Source organism: Pezoporus flaviventris, unplaced genomic scaffold, assembly GCF_033815535.1.
Source record: "Pezoporus flaviventris isolate CSIRO_AGI_PZ_B2104156 unplaced genomic scaffold, CSIRO_AGI_Pfla_v1 ptg000001l, whole genome shotgun sequence".
NCBI lineage: Eukaryota > Metazoa > Chordata > Aves > Psittaciformes > Psittacidae > Pezoporus > Pezoporus flaviventris.
In genome coordinates, this window is record NW_026892549.1 from 22,485,112 (window position 1) to 22,499,105 (window position 13,994).

Here is a 13,994-nt window from a genome sequence, read left to right on the forward strand (position 1 = left end):
GAATTCTGGAATTATTTTCTTGTATGTTCATAGGTACTGCTGCATTTCATGAACAAACCTTTCATTTAAATAAATGGTGCTCAACATCAAAAATGAAACATGCTATCAACAATTTGTACAAAGGTAAAGGTGAAAAATATAATCTGATTACAAAAGAATTTAACACCATCTGTACAACATAGATAACGCCTTTCATAAGAAATTCAATCACCATCTTCATTCATTCTTTGATGTTATCCATTCATAAAGCATGCCTTTTCTGTGTACTTTTATGCCATAATTGTTTTATACTACTTCCTACTTTAGTGCGATCAGTTATCATACAGTGACTCAGTTGAGATGAATGAGGGGAAAAGCTTGTGTGTTATTTTAATGAAAAGATATTTTCCTGTCTAGCTCCAAAAGAGCCAAGAAAATTAAGTGATAAAAGCACCAGCTTAGACTCTTGAACATAAACTCAGGCATTTTAATGTGTATCTCAGTAAAGCTACACATGTTTGCATGTAGGTTATTCATACATATTATGGCACTTAGACTCTCCTAACAGGTATTTAGTTACCTAGGATATCTAGGCTAAAAATGAAAGGTCTGCTAAAATTAACCATTTCTGTAAGAAAACCATTAATTTTCCTGGAAGTTGCATCAAAATACAATAGCTCATATTTCACATTATTTGAGTAAATTGCCTTTGACGATGATGTCATGTTAACTTAAGATCTCTAGGGATTTGTGACTACAAAGGCAGGCAATCTTACCCACTTTCAACAAACGAAGTTGTGTACTGCTCCTTAGTAACTATAATATGGAGTATTGATACTTGTGTATCCATTCAGTTGGTGGACTAGAGTCTTTGAAGTAATTACACATACTAAGAAAGAAGTCCAAATTTAATTAAAGGTGGCTTACGATGCTAGCTTTTTCTCCATGTAAGGCATTATTCTGACATCTACTGGCCTGATTTCCAACCATACATTCTAATACACTGCATTTGTTATTGAAAATGAGCATATATATTAATCCAAAGATAAGAACAATTAAAAAACCACAGACAACATACATTTAAAACAGGCCCATGTATTTTCATATAAATCTCACAAACCTGCCAGTATTTTGGTAGGTTTCTATTGCTTTCTTATCTCATCTGAACCACCGTATGAGGCTTTAACGCAAGCAGCTTTGGGACAGAAAGTTATACTTGGAAGGGAAAAGAAAATGGAGACAATAAAAAAAAAAATTAAATCCAAGAAGCTCTTAAAAAAAAAAATCTTTACTTGCAAAATGAAGCAGCTACTTTGTGATTCATATTTGAATTTATAAAGACTAATTAGACGAAAATAAAAACCTAAAAATGGCAATTCTATAAATAATGAAAATTTTGCTTTCACTAGACTTTAATGAAAAGCGTTTGGTAATTAAATACTTGCTACTTTTCATTTTGTTGATGAACTTTATTAGGGTTAAAACTGTAACAAAGTTCATCCTAAAACATTTTGCAATGCAAAATTATTTTCAATCGAGGAGTGTCTCAAATTGAGTGCTAAGAATTACAAGCAATCTTCAGAAGCAGACACTCACATTCATAAAACTTTATACATCTTTTGGAACTAAGATATTTATACTACTAAAATCAAACATGCATCACTTCCCATACATTCTGGTATCATGATTTATATTACATTATGTAACACCATTCTTCTAAACAGCAGCACTTTTATCATACGTTTGCTCCATTTTCTTTGGATTTTTGATCTTTATCTTCGCTCTTCCCAATATCCTTAAAAGGAAAAAGGGAAAGGATAACATGAATTATAAAGGGATATTTCTCATGTATACTATAAAGCAGCATGAGACAGATACTGTTTGGTATCAACTTTAAATATCATGTGAACTGATAATCCTACTCAGTTTATTTACAACCAATTCATATTTCTAGTAGTTTCCTGAAAATTGAGGTAGTGGAAATTAAGTGTGACTTAAGCAACTTCTGAAGAGAAGCATAAAAAGCATGCCCAGAAGCCTCATTTTGTAGTCGAAAGGTTTGAGGGGTTGCTGAGCCTTTTTTCTTTCCTTTTTTTTTTTTCTTAGTTGCTGTTTCTTTCTCTATTTGAAGAGTAACTGAAACCAGTTTTTGCAAAATCCACTGAATTAGGAAATTAGGATAATAATTTACTGTAACAGTTCCGGCAAAGTATTTATTCTGGCCAAAGTCATCTGAAAACGCTAGGCTTCAAAGACGTTCTCATCTCAAAAATACCAGACAGGATGAGCAAGGTATTTAACTGAGCTAAGAGCAAGGCAAAAGAGGGTTATGCAGTGCCTTCATCTGTGGGCTCTGGTGGAGTGGGAGGTCTACAGCATGTAATGAAGCACAGGACTGCATAATGATATCGATGACAGATGTGCAAAAATATGCAAATATCTTTCTGCACAAGGACATAAATGCTTTGGAGCATTATCTGGTTGGCTTAAAACTAATTTTACTGAAATACCTCCATATGAATTGAAATACTTAAGTTCTGCCTTGAAAAACTACTCCTAACTGACCAAACAGAAGAGCAGATTTGGACTGCTGGGAATGGACAAGATCAAGACAGGAAAACCCTAAGATGGTTTGAGATAAAAACTTTTTTGTTTCAATAATTTCTTCTACAGGAAGCCTGTATACAATAATAAAAAATGGAATTAAGCAATTCTAACCTTTTTAAGAACACTCTGTATTTCATCCATAACAGTAGCTAAATTTTTGATTGTCTTATTCAGCTGACCCTCAAATTGCAAGTTTTTATCATCTGAGATCTTCAAATTTTCTTGCAGATGACCAAGGTCCTTTTTCACTTCTTTGAGCTCCGTAGATAGACTTCTGTTAGAATTCTCCAGTTGTAGTATGGTCTTTTCGTCCTCGTCTTAGAAGGAAGGGAACAAGGAAAAAAAGTTAAGTCACTTCCAGTGACACGTGCTGCGCATCTTAACAGTCCATTTACATGCCAACACCGTAACTACTGATTTTTAAAGAATACTGAATGCTGCATTACGTTACAATTTGATAATACTCAAGTCTGACTATATTTGGAAGTCTTACATTCACCTTGAATAAAACAGAAGCATTTCAGCATGGTGACAGTGGCACTCAATAACAGTTGGTGTGCAAGGTCAAAGAGCTTGGGAGATCGAAAATAAAAAAAAAATTGGTAAAAAAACAGCCAAGAAATTTAGACCTCAAATATTACTCAAATTGGTTTATCTACTTCAGAAGCCTTGCACCCATGTAAGCACCACCTTCAAAGTAATGCCCAACCTGTTTTTTCTTCTAGTAACTGAAGCTTTTGTTCTATTTCTGCCCGCACTCTTTCACTCTTCTCCAGCTTCTGTAAAAGGCTCCCAACATCCACCATAGCTCCATTGTACACAATGAGGCCAACATTTTCTTCTATGGCTTTAGATTCTTGCTTTACAGTAGGCGATGGTAACAGTAATCTGTTTCCTGTATTAGATTAAGTAGCATTAGGAAATAATCATTCTGCCATTTTTTAGTTGTAGCGACCAACCTCAAAAAGCATCTTAAAAAAAAAAAAACAAAAAAAAAAGCCCACCCCCCCCCCCAAACCAAAGCACCAAAAAAACCCAGACTAAGAGTAAATTCAAGTCTGCTGGTCTATCCCTCAATTTCTCTCCTCCCTTCTTACCCCAGTTCCTATCCTCCCTGCCCCCCAAAGGAGCATGTTCTTTCATGATATTCTTCAATGCCTCCTTCCTGCATTCCTCCCAGGTTGGATAGATCCTTGGGTGACATGGTTTAGTGGGAGGTATCCCTGCCCATCGCAGGGGGTTGGAACTAGATGATAGTAAGGTCCTTTCCAACCCTAGCTATTCTATGATGAATGTCTCCAGAAATCAGGCTCTGTTCTACCATCTACAGCACTGATCCTCCCGATTGCAAAACTGGCGTGAATGCACCAGTACTTGATGTTAACCTCTGTCCTCCTTCCTGTTCCAAGATATTTTTATCCTACAGATACGCTGGAAGCCAGAAATACTGTAATTTATGAACTGCCCAAGATCTACTTTTCCAGACTGGCAGGTTCCCTGCAGATCTGAACTAATTTCTTCAAGGAAGCAAGTATCTCAGCACTCTCATTATCATTTGCATAGAAACAATTCTCTGGAATTTTGTGGCATAAGAAAATATAATACCACCTAACATATCTTCTTGTAGTTCTTCAGACTCTTCTTGGTTTTCTTCATCTTTAGAAGTGTCTGTTAGTCTTCTATAAAAGCAAGATTCTCTAAGCACTACTTTACTAAGTAGCTTCTTGACCTACAACAGAGCCATGGAAAGAAATATGGTGTTACTTAACAACAAGAATTTTTTTTCCAAGTTTTAACTTGGAAAGTTTAAAGAAACTAAAAGCTTTTTAAACTTTAATATACTGGGACTTAAAATGAAATAAGCTAGCGGGGGGGGGGGGGGTGGGAAGGATTAAATTTTGAGACAAAAGGTCCATATACAATATGAGCATATGAAGAGCTGCAAACTGCACCTTTTTCTTCCAGGATAATTTACAAAAGATTAAACTAGTATTTTATTGTAAATATGATGTGGCTACATAAAAATCAGGGATGAAATATTTAAGCAACAGCTTTTAGAAGCTGAACTATATTCCTCCCACTTACAGGACTCTTGTAATGTTTTCACAGATATTTTACTATACAAAACCTGAGCACGTGACAGGTGTAATCCAAGAGTGTACAGTATCTCCTCCATGTCCTTCTCCAGAAGATATCCACAATGACTTTGATCAAAATAAACAAAAGCCATCAGAAGATCTCTATTAACAGTTACCATCTGCGTCTTGTCCTTCTCCTACAGAAAATTCATTATGGGATCATTGGCAAGTTAAAATATCCTTAAAACCAGAACTTATCAGTTAACAAAAGTTTTCCTCTGTTAACTTTATTACTACGTTCAGTTGCATGATTAATATAACCAGCATTTACCTGCTGAGCTCAAATATAAACGTCAACAAGCTATTTAATCTTTCAAATATTATAAGAATTACAGCACAGTTGATCATAACATCTGCTAGACACACTTTCCTTTTGTTCATGCTAGTACGCCAAAAAAATGAAGAATTAACCTAACAATAGTAAAAATCCCTTCTCTCAATCCCGTATTTTACTGAACAGCTGTTTTCAAAGTGAAATGTCCATAAGCATGTAATGAATGAGCATCTAGCTCTCACAGCTACAGCAGTTCTGCAGACTGTTTTCCCATTATTCCTATTCCTACATCTGTTTTTCCTTGAAGAAAAAAATAAAGAAAATCAGAACCTCGTTTCATTCTTGCATTTATAAATAAAGTTTAAGTGTAACCAAACAAGCTTATTCTGTTCCTTAATCTTAACTATGGAAGCAAGGTATTGGCCTCATGACACAAAAAGCATCAATTTTCTTGCAGGGTGATGCAGAAACATCACTTGACAACTGAAAAGCCAGTTTATCTATCAAGCTAAGCTTCTCCTTTCTTATGCAAGGATACAGCAGTTAAAAATAACAGATAAAATTGCATCTGCTGTCTCTAACATGCACACATACAGCATCAGTCCTCTTGTCTTTCAGACAGAACACTATGTACACACAGTGTTTCAGTCCAAAGTGCTGAAGGAATCAAGGAGTGCAAATAAGTCTTATAATAAAAGTAGTTAATATCTAATTAGGACACCTTTAATAAGGCTATATGTAGCTGTTAAGAAAGGTGTTAATTACTTTATCTTTAGATGATCTCTCTTTGCAATGCCTATTGCCCTCTCTTCTGTCCTCTCGTTTGTTCATTTCCTCCTCATCCCGATCTGTAAAACAGAAAAACAATTCAACATACCCACAGAAAAAAATTTTAGAACCACTACCTCAAAGTACATACACTATATCATATACATAAACCATACGTATCATATACATAAATCCCCAAATATATGAAATCAATGTATTTCACTGAAAAATAATAATAATTAAAAAACCCAAGTGGCCTTTAAGTGAGTCCTGTTAAAATTTGACTTTTTTCTCTGGTCTTAATCTAACATAAGCCATTTGTCTTTCTTTTTCTGCCCCTTTGGAATAGCTGAAACAAACGCTAACTAGGCCAAAATGAGTTCTGCCAACATTACCATCTACGTAGACGTGTGCAGAGAACGACCACAATTCTCCCTAATGAGGCTTGAGAGAGTCTATGTCTTACTATGGTCACTCTTAACAGGAAAAAATCAGTACTATTTACTCTCAAATATTTTTATACCATAAAAACCTGTATCAACTATGTAACTAAAAGCATGTTTATACGTATATTTGAGCGTGGTATTACTGATCCTCTGATCAGTAGATTCTCCAAGAAATTACAGATCACACTGCTTACTAGATATGAATTACAAACTGCAGGTTTTTTGTTTAGAAGTAGACACTAAAGTAAAACTAAATCTAAAATTAGGATAGAAAGGGAATATGACAACTTCAGGGACAGATTATGGCATGCAGCCGTGTACCTTATGTGCAAGTCTTTAGTCAGAGAATCACATCCCAAGTTCAGCTTTACACTCACCTTTCTTGTGAGGAAAATTTTGGATAAAACTATGTATCACAACATTTGTCTAATTTTGCCAACATGTTTCTGAGAATCAATAGCTTTCTCCTGCACCTTGTAGGTTGTTCTCAGCAACTCTGACTGGGAACAGCACAGTTACAGATTATAGGAAGTACCGGCACCTGTACAGACAGGCCCATGGCACTCTCATGGCCAGATTTTAAGAAAGTATTATTTTGGAAATCACAGACTGGCACCAATTTTTTAAGATTGGTGCAGTACTCTGCCAAAAACACAACTAAAAATGTAGGTTAGAAAATGCTGGGACTGCAGTATCTAAGCAGTTCAACCCCACACCTCTAGCAGAAACTCCACAAAAGGACAAAAACCCTGAAAAAGTGCAAGCCAAAAAGCATACGTCATATCTTACGCCTTTCTGAACCTCTGAGCAGGGAAAGAGGGCTGCTCCCTGGAGACAGGAAAGTTCCCCAGTCCCTTTCCCCATTTCTTTAGGCAAACACAGCTCCACTCAAACAGAAATCAACTCCTCATAGCACCATGTACAGGGCACCCCACACTTATTCTGGCTTAATAAAAACAGGATGACATTTCAGAACTGAGGAACAGGAAGTTAGGCACGTCAGAGTGGCTTGGCTTTTCAGAGGTGCTGAATACTCACATCTCCTACTGACTTCAATGGGAGTTGCGAGTGGTCTGCATTCTGAAAAAAATAAAACCACTTCTATATACATGCCTTACTTTGAGTACCATGGCTACTTTACATTTACTATGTTCATACAATGCCAGAAGTACTAAAATTAGTCTAATAATGCAATTTTAAGTTGTCTAGTTCCAGTGCATTCTCCAGCTTGAGAGAACATATTCAGTGACAATAAAGAAGTAATTCTGAAAGCCACAAAATTTGTAATTCGAGATACCTTCATCGTCATCTTCAGCATCTTCTGCCTCCATCGGATCATATTCTTCTTGATTATTGTCATCTTCAGTTTCTTCTTCATCCTTAGAATCATCTTTCCTTTTATCTTCCCTCTGTAACAGAAGTTCCTAAAAATTTATCTAGTCAGAACTAAATAACTAGGAAAGTAAAAAACCTCACTACCATTCACTCAAAAATTGCATATGTTTATATTTAGTTGCTTCAAAATCTGGATGATATAGCTGAATGTTAAAATACCATTACACCTGTAGATTTTTTTAAATTGCTGAATATTATTGAAGCATATTTTAAATAGATCAACAAGTCAAACCAATTAACTAACACTAAAAAACCTGAGTTTTGAAAGCGGTAAAGTAAAATACAAATAGAAGTAGTTTAATACTGATCCAGGCAGGACAGAAGATAAATGAACTATCTGCAAACCTTCTTTTCGTCTCTATCTTCTTTTTTATCATCTCCAGATTTTCTCCTCTTTGGTTTTGGATCATCTGTTTCATCATCTTTTTCTTCTTTTTTTTCTTTTCTCTCATCCTTTTTGCCTTTTTTGTCTTTTTTGTCTTCCCTCTCTGGGAGAGAAATCAGTGCTTTGTAAATTCTGACACCAAAATCTCTCTGAAGCATTTCATTGAAGAGTTCAGCAAACAGTGATACCTGCACAAAAGAAGAATGAAAAGAGAACTGACAAAAAGTTTTAAAGTATGTATTAAAAATCTATACACCTGTGACTAAATAGCTCTGAGCTGCTATCTTACCAACTTTCACCACATCAGGATTTTATGTAGTATCAGATTTCTTACCATCTGCTTTGAATATGGAAACCTTGAACAGCTTTATAAACATGCTTCTTTCCCCGTACTCCAGCAGTGTAGGACTTAGACCAGCCATATAAATTATAAACTCACTTCCACATCTGAAAACCTGCACATTTCTTTGGGATATTATATAGTGACTATATAGCTATTGTAAACCATGTATGAAAGACTGTTTTTTTGCCAGGTATTGCATAAAAACTAACTTATTCAAGTTTAATTTGCTATGTTATCATACACTTTCACAGTTTCAGAATACAGCACTGGTAACAGAATTTAAAAGAAACAAGAATGTCTAACTGCAAGTAGCACAGCTAAATTACCTCAAAGGAATGTTCTTTATTATCTTCTAATCTATAGTCCAGAAGAACACTAAGAGACATAATGCTACAGTCAAACTTCCCACTCTTTGCTGCCCAGTTAGGATGTACAATGATTGCTGGTTCATCAGGTAAGATGTAACGTCTCTCCCGCCGCTGACGTTCCATTTCTTCTTGACGTTTTCTTTCCTCTTCCTGAAAAGAGGCAAAAAAAAAACCAACCCAATCATATAGCATACTCCAAACATGAAGTTTCAGTCTACAGACTAGTGTTTAAGACTCACTGCTTTGAAGAAAGTGAAGAAAAGCCTAACCTGCTGGATGCAACACAGAATACAGAAGTCACACACTAGAATTTCTGGAATGCATTCTGCATCCACCGCCAACATTCACCTGTAACAACTGCAAACTTGAGCAACGTAAAGCAAGACATGAAGTGTTATTTAGCCCACAGAGCAATGAGCGCCTTGTAAGTATCTTACGGTGTTAACTGCAGCATATTCATTCAACATTGGAAGGACTCAAGCTAGTTCGCTTCAAGAAATGGACTGCAAACTAGCAAAGGAGCCAATGCTCCTGAAGGAATTTTGACTGTCTAGGGATGTTTTTAGAGCAATACAGTACAGTAAGCTGTCTCATTCCTTACGTAGGAAGAGTAAAAGCTTCAAGCATCATCTTCTCAACAACTACCAGATGTCAATTTATTCAGCTCTTTTGATTATGGGAAATGAAATCTCTGTAGATAAAACTGATGCACATAAACAAAAGGTTACTAAAGGTAAAATACCAAGCAGCTTACTGAATGCCAAGGCAGAAATACTAAAGTTTCATGAGTACAGATAAAAGGCATGGCAGAGCTTGTGCTTTTTAAAGAAACAAGCAAAATCTTGAAAGCTCTGTCCCTGTGTTAAAGAAAGCCATGGCAAGAAACCTGAAGATAGTTGAAGTGCATCCAAGCTGTGTGAGAAGGCAGCAGCTGACAGAATTAGCAAGCACATGGCCTTTGCTCCCTTCAACAAGGCTTACAGAGATATATAAAATTTCAAATCATCCCGTATTGGCTAGCAGGTAATACACAAAAAAGCGGGTTTAAAAGCAACTGACCCACAATACATTCACAGGACATTTACGTCTTTTCTGTGGCTGAGCTTTGGCCTTACTGCACAGATCTTGTTTATCCTCAGGAAACAGCAAAACAGACTAAGTAGTACTGAAACTACCAACTGCAAAACTAAGAAACTTCAACACATAGGAACGTCATCCAAAAGCAAAACTTAAAAGTTTCACAGTAAGGGAAAACAAACTTAACCAAACTGTGAGCCATGTGAAGAAACTGGACTCCCTGAGACACTGTAACTTCCAACTGGACTCCCTGAGACACTGTAACTTCCACAGGAGGCACCTACCCCCTCCTATTTCCACAATAATTCCCTAAGGCTTCATACAACTGAGCAGTTGCTTTTCATGTAGGTTTAAAAGGTTAAGTGTATTCACCCGCTCTCAAGAAGTTTTTCTCGTGAGTTTGGAATTTATTTTTCCTTACGTTGAAGGCCTGACATTAATTCAGACACCCTTAGCACAGCTGCACATTGCAGCTGACTTTGCTGATATAAAGAAATTCAAACTTGCCAAGATTTTGTTCCAATTCAGCATCTCAAGTTACGGCAAGGAGTTCCCAGCACAGTCATCCAAGAACTACAAAATCCTTACACAACTGGGCATAGTCTTGTGCTTTTTATACCAATGTATTTATTTATGCAAATGTCACACATAATAGTTTATGTATTTATGTATATTTAATAAGGCTTAAACCAAATATGTCCAAAACCTAACCTCTCTGTCATCTTCAGATTTCCTATCTTCCTCCTCTTCTTCTTCTTTCTCAGACTTCTCTAGCTCCTTTTGCTCTTCTTTTTGTTCCTCTACTTTCAGCTGCTTTGTCAGTCGAGCTATCAACTGCGATTTCAGCCCTTTCGAGCTAAGGGTTCGACTTTCTAATTCTTTGCGGAGGTCATTTACCTAGTAAACAAAAGCTTTGTAAGTGGTATCACCCAGTGACATTGCAAAGCATTTGATTAGCAGAAAAGGTGAAGTAAAAATTAAGAACACTGAACAGTCAACTGTATTTTTTAAATCTGTACTGAAAACCACTAATATTTACAGATACATAAACCATTCTACATTTAAAGTTGCACTCTCAAAGACCCCTTTTTGGAGAACTTCTCACAAGGGCAGGGAAGCCATTTTACTACAGCAAAATAGTTTATTACTATTATTATTCCCTTCAAGGAGACTTTTACTTATGTCTCCTGCCACACATTTTTGTATAATTACTGCCTTTTCAAACTAACATTAAAGTATTTTAAAGTATCATAAAGATTACTGCAGAAATTTAATTTTCCAGTTAATACATTGTATGTGATACCCTTTAATTGTATGTAGTTCAAAAGCTCAGAATAGTTTCATTTAGCTGTATTCACTTATTATAATCAGGAGTCACACTTGCATACTGTGGTATCACATCCAATACCTACAAAAATCAGCAAGGTAAAACACTTGTTCTAAAACACTTGTTGTAAAACAGAAGGGTTTTGCTCAATTAAGGGAATATATAGCTATATTTCAGTTTGTGCCTTAAAAATGAAAATGTAAGAAACGGAAGAAAATTTAAGAGTTAGTTACCTTCATTGTTTTTGGATCCAATTTAGACCAGTGTGTAGGTGTAGAGATCTCTTTAGCTTCCCCATCATCCTTTTCCTCTTCATCCTGACAAATAAAATTTAGAAATTATCATTCAGAAAGTTTGAAAACACGTCAGTTATTTTTTTAATTCTGTTGCTGATCTGTGCAAGGTCACAACTGTTTCAGATAGTCTTCTCCTAAAGTTATTATTTAGACAAGTTCACACACACATTCTACCACTTTATAAATGATCACAGTGCCACTCAGCCAATACAAGCCAGATCTGCGGAACACAAAAGGGTGATAAGCAACACCACAAAGAATATTGGGGTTACACAGACACTGCTGGTCTCCATTAACCACACAGTGTGTGATCTTCCCCCAGATTTTAAATCTCCCAAATTACTCCTTGTTCAGTCAGACCTTCCCTTATTCCAAGATGCTGATCAGCCACATGGCCTGAAATTCAGATGTTTCAGACTAGTGTTTGTTCAATTCCAAGTATCACAATTAGAACTGGCCAGAGGAGAGAATTTAGGAATTTTAGAAAATGGCAAAATGTTTAAAGACAGCTATTCGTAAACTGCATCTCACTCAACAACTGCTCCCAGATTCCAGCAACTACATCTATGATAAAAAATTTTCTGCGCATCATAAGCACAATTCAATTCCATTTGTGGTATCAGCATACACATTTAAAATTAGTGAACTAGCTGAAACAAAAATAAAAACCAACATCCACTACACTGCTGAAAGCTGGTTTACCAGTCATTGTTACCAGTTATGTTCCTCCTATGTATGTATGTTGTGTAGCATGTGGTGTGCATTTTGTGCCTGTGTTCCTGTGCCTGTGAGAAGCAGAAATAGAAAAAGGGATTAGCGTTCAGTGCCTGTTCTCCATCAGCCTCCTTGCGTTCACCCTGAAGCTTCTCGACCAGCTGCTGCTTGTATCCTCGGGAGAGGGTTTCCCACTCTGAGCGGGTGGGAAGGCAATGCCAAACATCCGGGAAAAATAAAACCACTGTCTCCACATGAGCTGGAACTGTACGCCCCTTGTGGGTCTCCTCAGGGCGATGGTAGCGAATCTCTGCAAAACGGTACCTGTTGCAAGGGAAGAAGCATGTTGGAAAAAAAATTCTACAATACATTTTAAAAGAGCCTAGATCACTTGTAGCACATCAAGTAAAGAAACTTTGCTGCAAGACCTTGAAGTTTATCTAAAGAAAAAAATTATGGAAGCCATATTTTCTCTTTCGGCACAATTGTACAACGTATCGCACTTGAAAAGGAGGAAAACCCAAAAAATTCTTTTTATGTAACTTGGTTTTTAGCACACAGGTTTCATGTGCAAATAAAAATGTTGAAATGATTGAAATTTAGCATACAATAGACTTTCCTGGTATTAGTAAAACTTCAGTGAGTGTTAACACAGGACAAAAACTCAGCAAGAGAAAATATGGCTATATAACGAACGGCTATTCATTTGTAACAAAAGAACAATGAAATGAAGTTCTCTTGACGATCTTCTCCAGCTATGCACAAAATGAAAAATATTTTCAATGCACATTTATTAAGAAATTACAGCATAACACATCAAAATAAACCCAGAGATCTTAATTAGTTCTTAATGCAGTATTCAGCACAGTTGGCACCAATCAAGCTTATTACAAATCAGAACATCCTTTGAATAATTTACCTGCACTACCAAGAGCAGCCAACAAAGAAAAGTTTTTTCCATTTCTTTCTTTTTTTTTTTTAACTTGGGGTAACAGACAAGTACTCCTACAGTGGACTTTGCTTTGCAGTACAGTACTTACCATTGTGTGCACACACTTAAGTCAATTCCTGTAAGAGCCTTGCAACAACGAATAGCCGTCTTTATCAGCACGGAAGGGTCCTTTTCTGGATCAGGTCCATCCAGTGATGGGGACCAGTGTCCTCCAATTGCCATAGCTTCATCTTTGCCTTTCATACCCACTAAAAACTAGACAAAAAGAGTCTTCTGAATGTTCCCCTGCTACGGATGGAGTCTTATTTTCCCAAAGCACAAATAATACTTCATAGAACACACTGAAATCCATGAGTAAGCTACCACATTATTTTGAAATCTCAAAGTCAGTCAAGAAAGAGTTCAGTTTTTTTTTTCCACAGATCATTTCAGAAATGGAATAGGTTTAAAACATCATCACTCATTCTTGCTTGCAAGACTTTCCATCAAGTTTCTTTACTGGGACAAGGCTTGTTCCTTTACAATCAAAGCTTTCTAACACAAAAGACAAACAGCTACTCATTTAAATGGTGCCTTAATTCCAATACACATCTATAGATGCTCCTGCTTAGAAGTAATAAAGCAAAGCTACAAAAAAATAAGAACATTATAAATTCAATTACTTCCATTTACTTTAAGACAATAGCGTCTAATTGGAAAACAAGTCTGTGACATCCTGAAACACCATAGCACTTATTGTTCAGTTTTTAACAATAGTTAAATTTCACTTCATACACTGGTTATTTAACTGTTGCTTCATTTGTAATCCCTTCACAGCTGAGCTCCTAAAAAAATAGTCTAAGTGCCTGTAAAAAGACTAACAAAGTTAATAACATAATACAAGTTTCTCCAAATATCTGTTGTTTTGAGTTCAAGGTGAGCATCC

General features: G+C 36.2%; 1 protein-coding gene and 1 non-coding gene across 8 annotated transcripts in view; both read right to left on the reverse strand.

Moving 5' to 3' along the window:
* Nucleotides 1-445: 445 nt before the first annotated feature.
* The window catches only part of CCAR1 (cell division cycle and apoptosis regulator 1), a 28,831-nt gene continuing 15,282 nt past the window's right edge, over nt 446-13,994 (reverse strand). For 4 of the 7 annotated variants that reach the window (XM_061447841.1, XM_061447814.1, XM_061447793.1 and 1 more), the window contains 14 exons: nt 13,158-13,324; nt 12,231-12,441; nt 11,341-11,424; nt 10,492-10,677; nt 8,662-8,853; nt 7,953-8,180; nt 7,510-7,636; nt 7,251-7,292; nt 5,764-5,846; nt 4,715-4,861; nt 4,195-4,315; nt 3,296-3,481; nt 2,698-2,903; nt 446-1,774 (listed from right to left, as the gene is read on the reverse strand). In XM_061447841.1, coding sequence (XP_061303825.1) covers nt 1,715-1,774; nt 2,698-2,903; nt 3,296-3,481; nt 4,195-4,315; nt 4,715-4,861; nt 5,764-5,846; nt 7,251-7,292; nt 7,510-7,636; nt 7,953-8,180; nt 8,662-8,853; nt 10,492-10,677; nt 11,341-11,424; nt 12,231-12,441; nt 13,158-13,324 — 2,040 coding nt within the window. In that variant the 3' untranslated portion in view covers nt 446-1,714. The remainder of the gene's footprint in view (nt 1,775-2,697; nt 2,904-3,295; nt 3,482-4,194; nt 4,316-4,714; nt 4,862-5,763; nt 5,847-7,250; nt 7,293-7,509; nt 7,637-7,952; nt 8,181-8,661; nt 8,854-10,491; nt 10,678-11,340; nt 11,425-12,230; nt 12,442-13,157; nt 13,325-13,994) is intronic. The other 3 variants (XM_061447804.1, XM_061447832.1, XM_061447825.1) reach the window with 3 other exon arrangements.
* Nucleotides 13,468-13,531, reverse strand: LOC133274039 (small nucleolar RNA SNORD98). Its single transcript, XR_009745004.1, has one exon. It is a non-coding gene; the product is annotated as a small nucleolar RNA SNORD98 (small nucleolar RNA).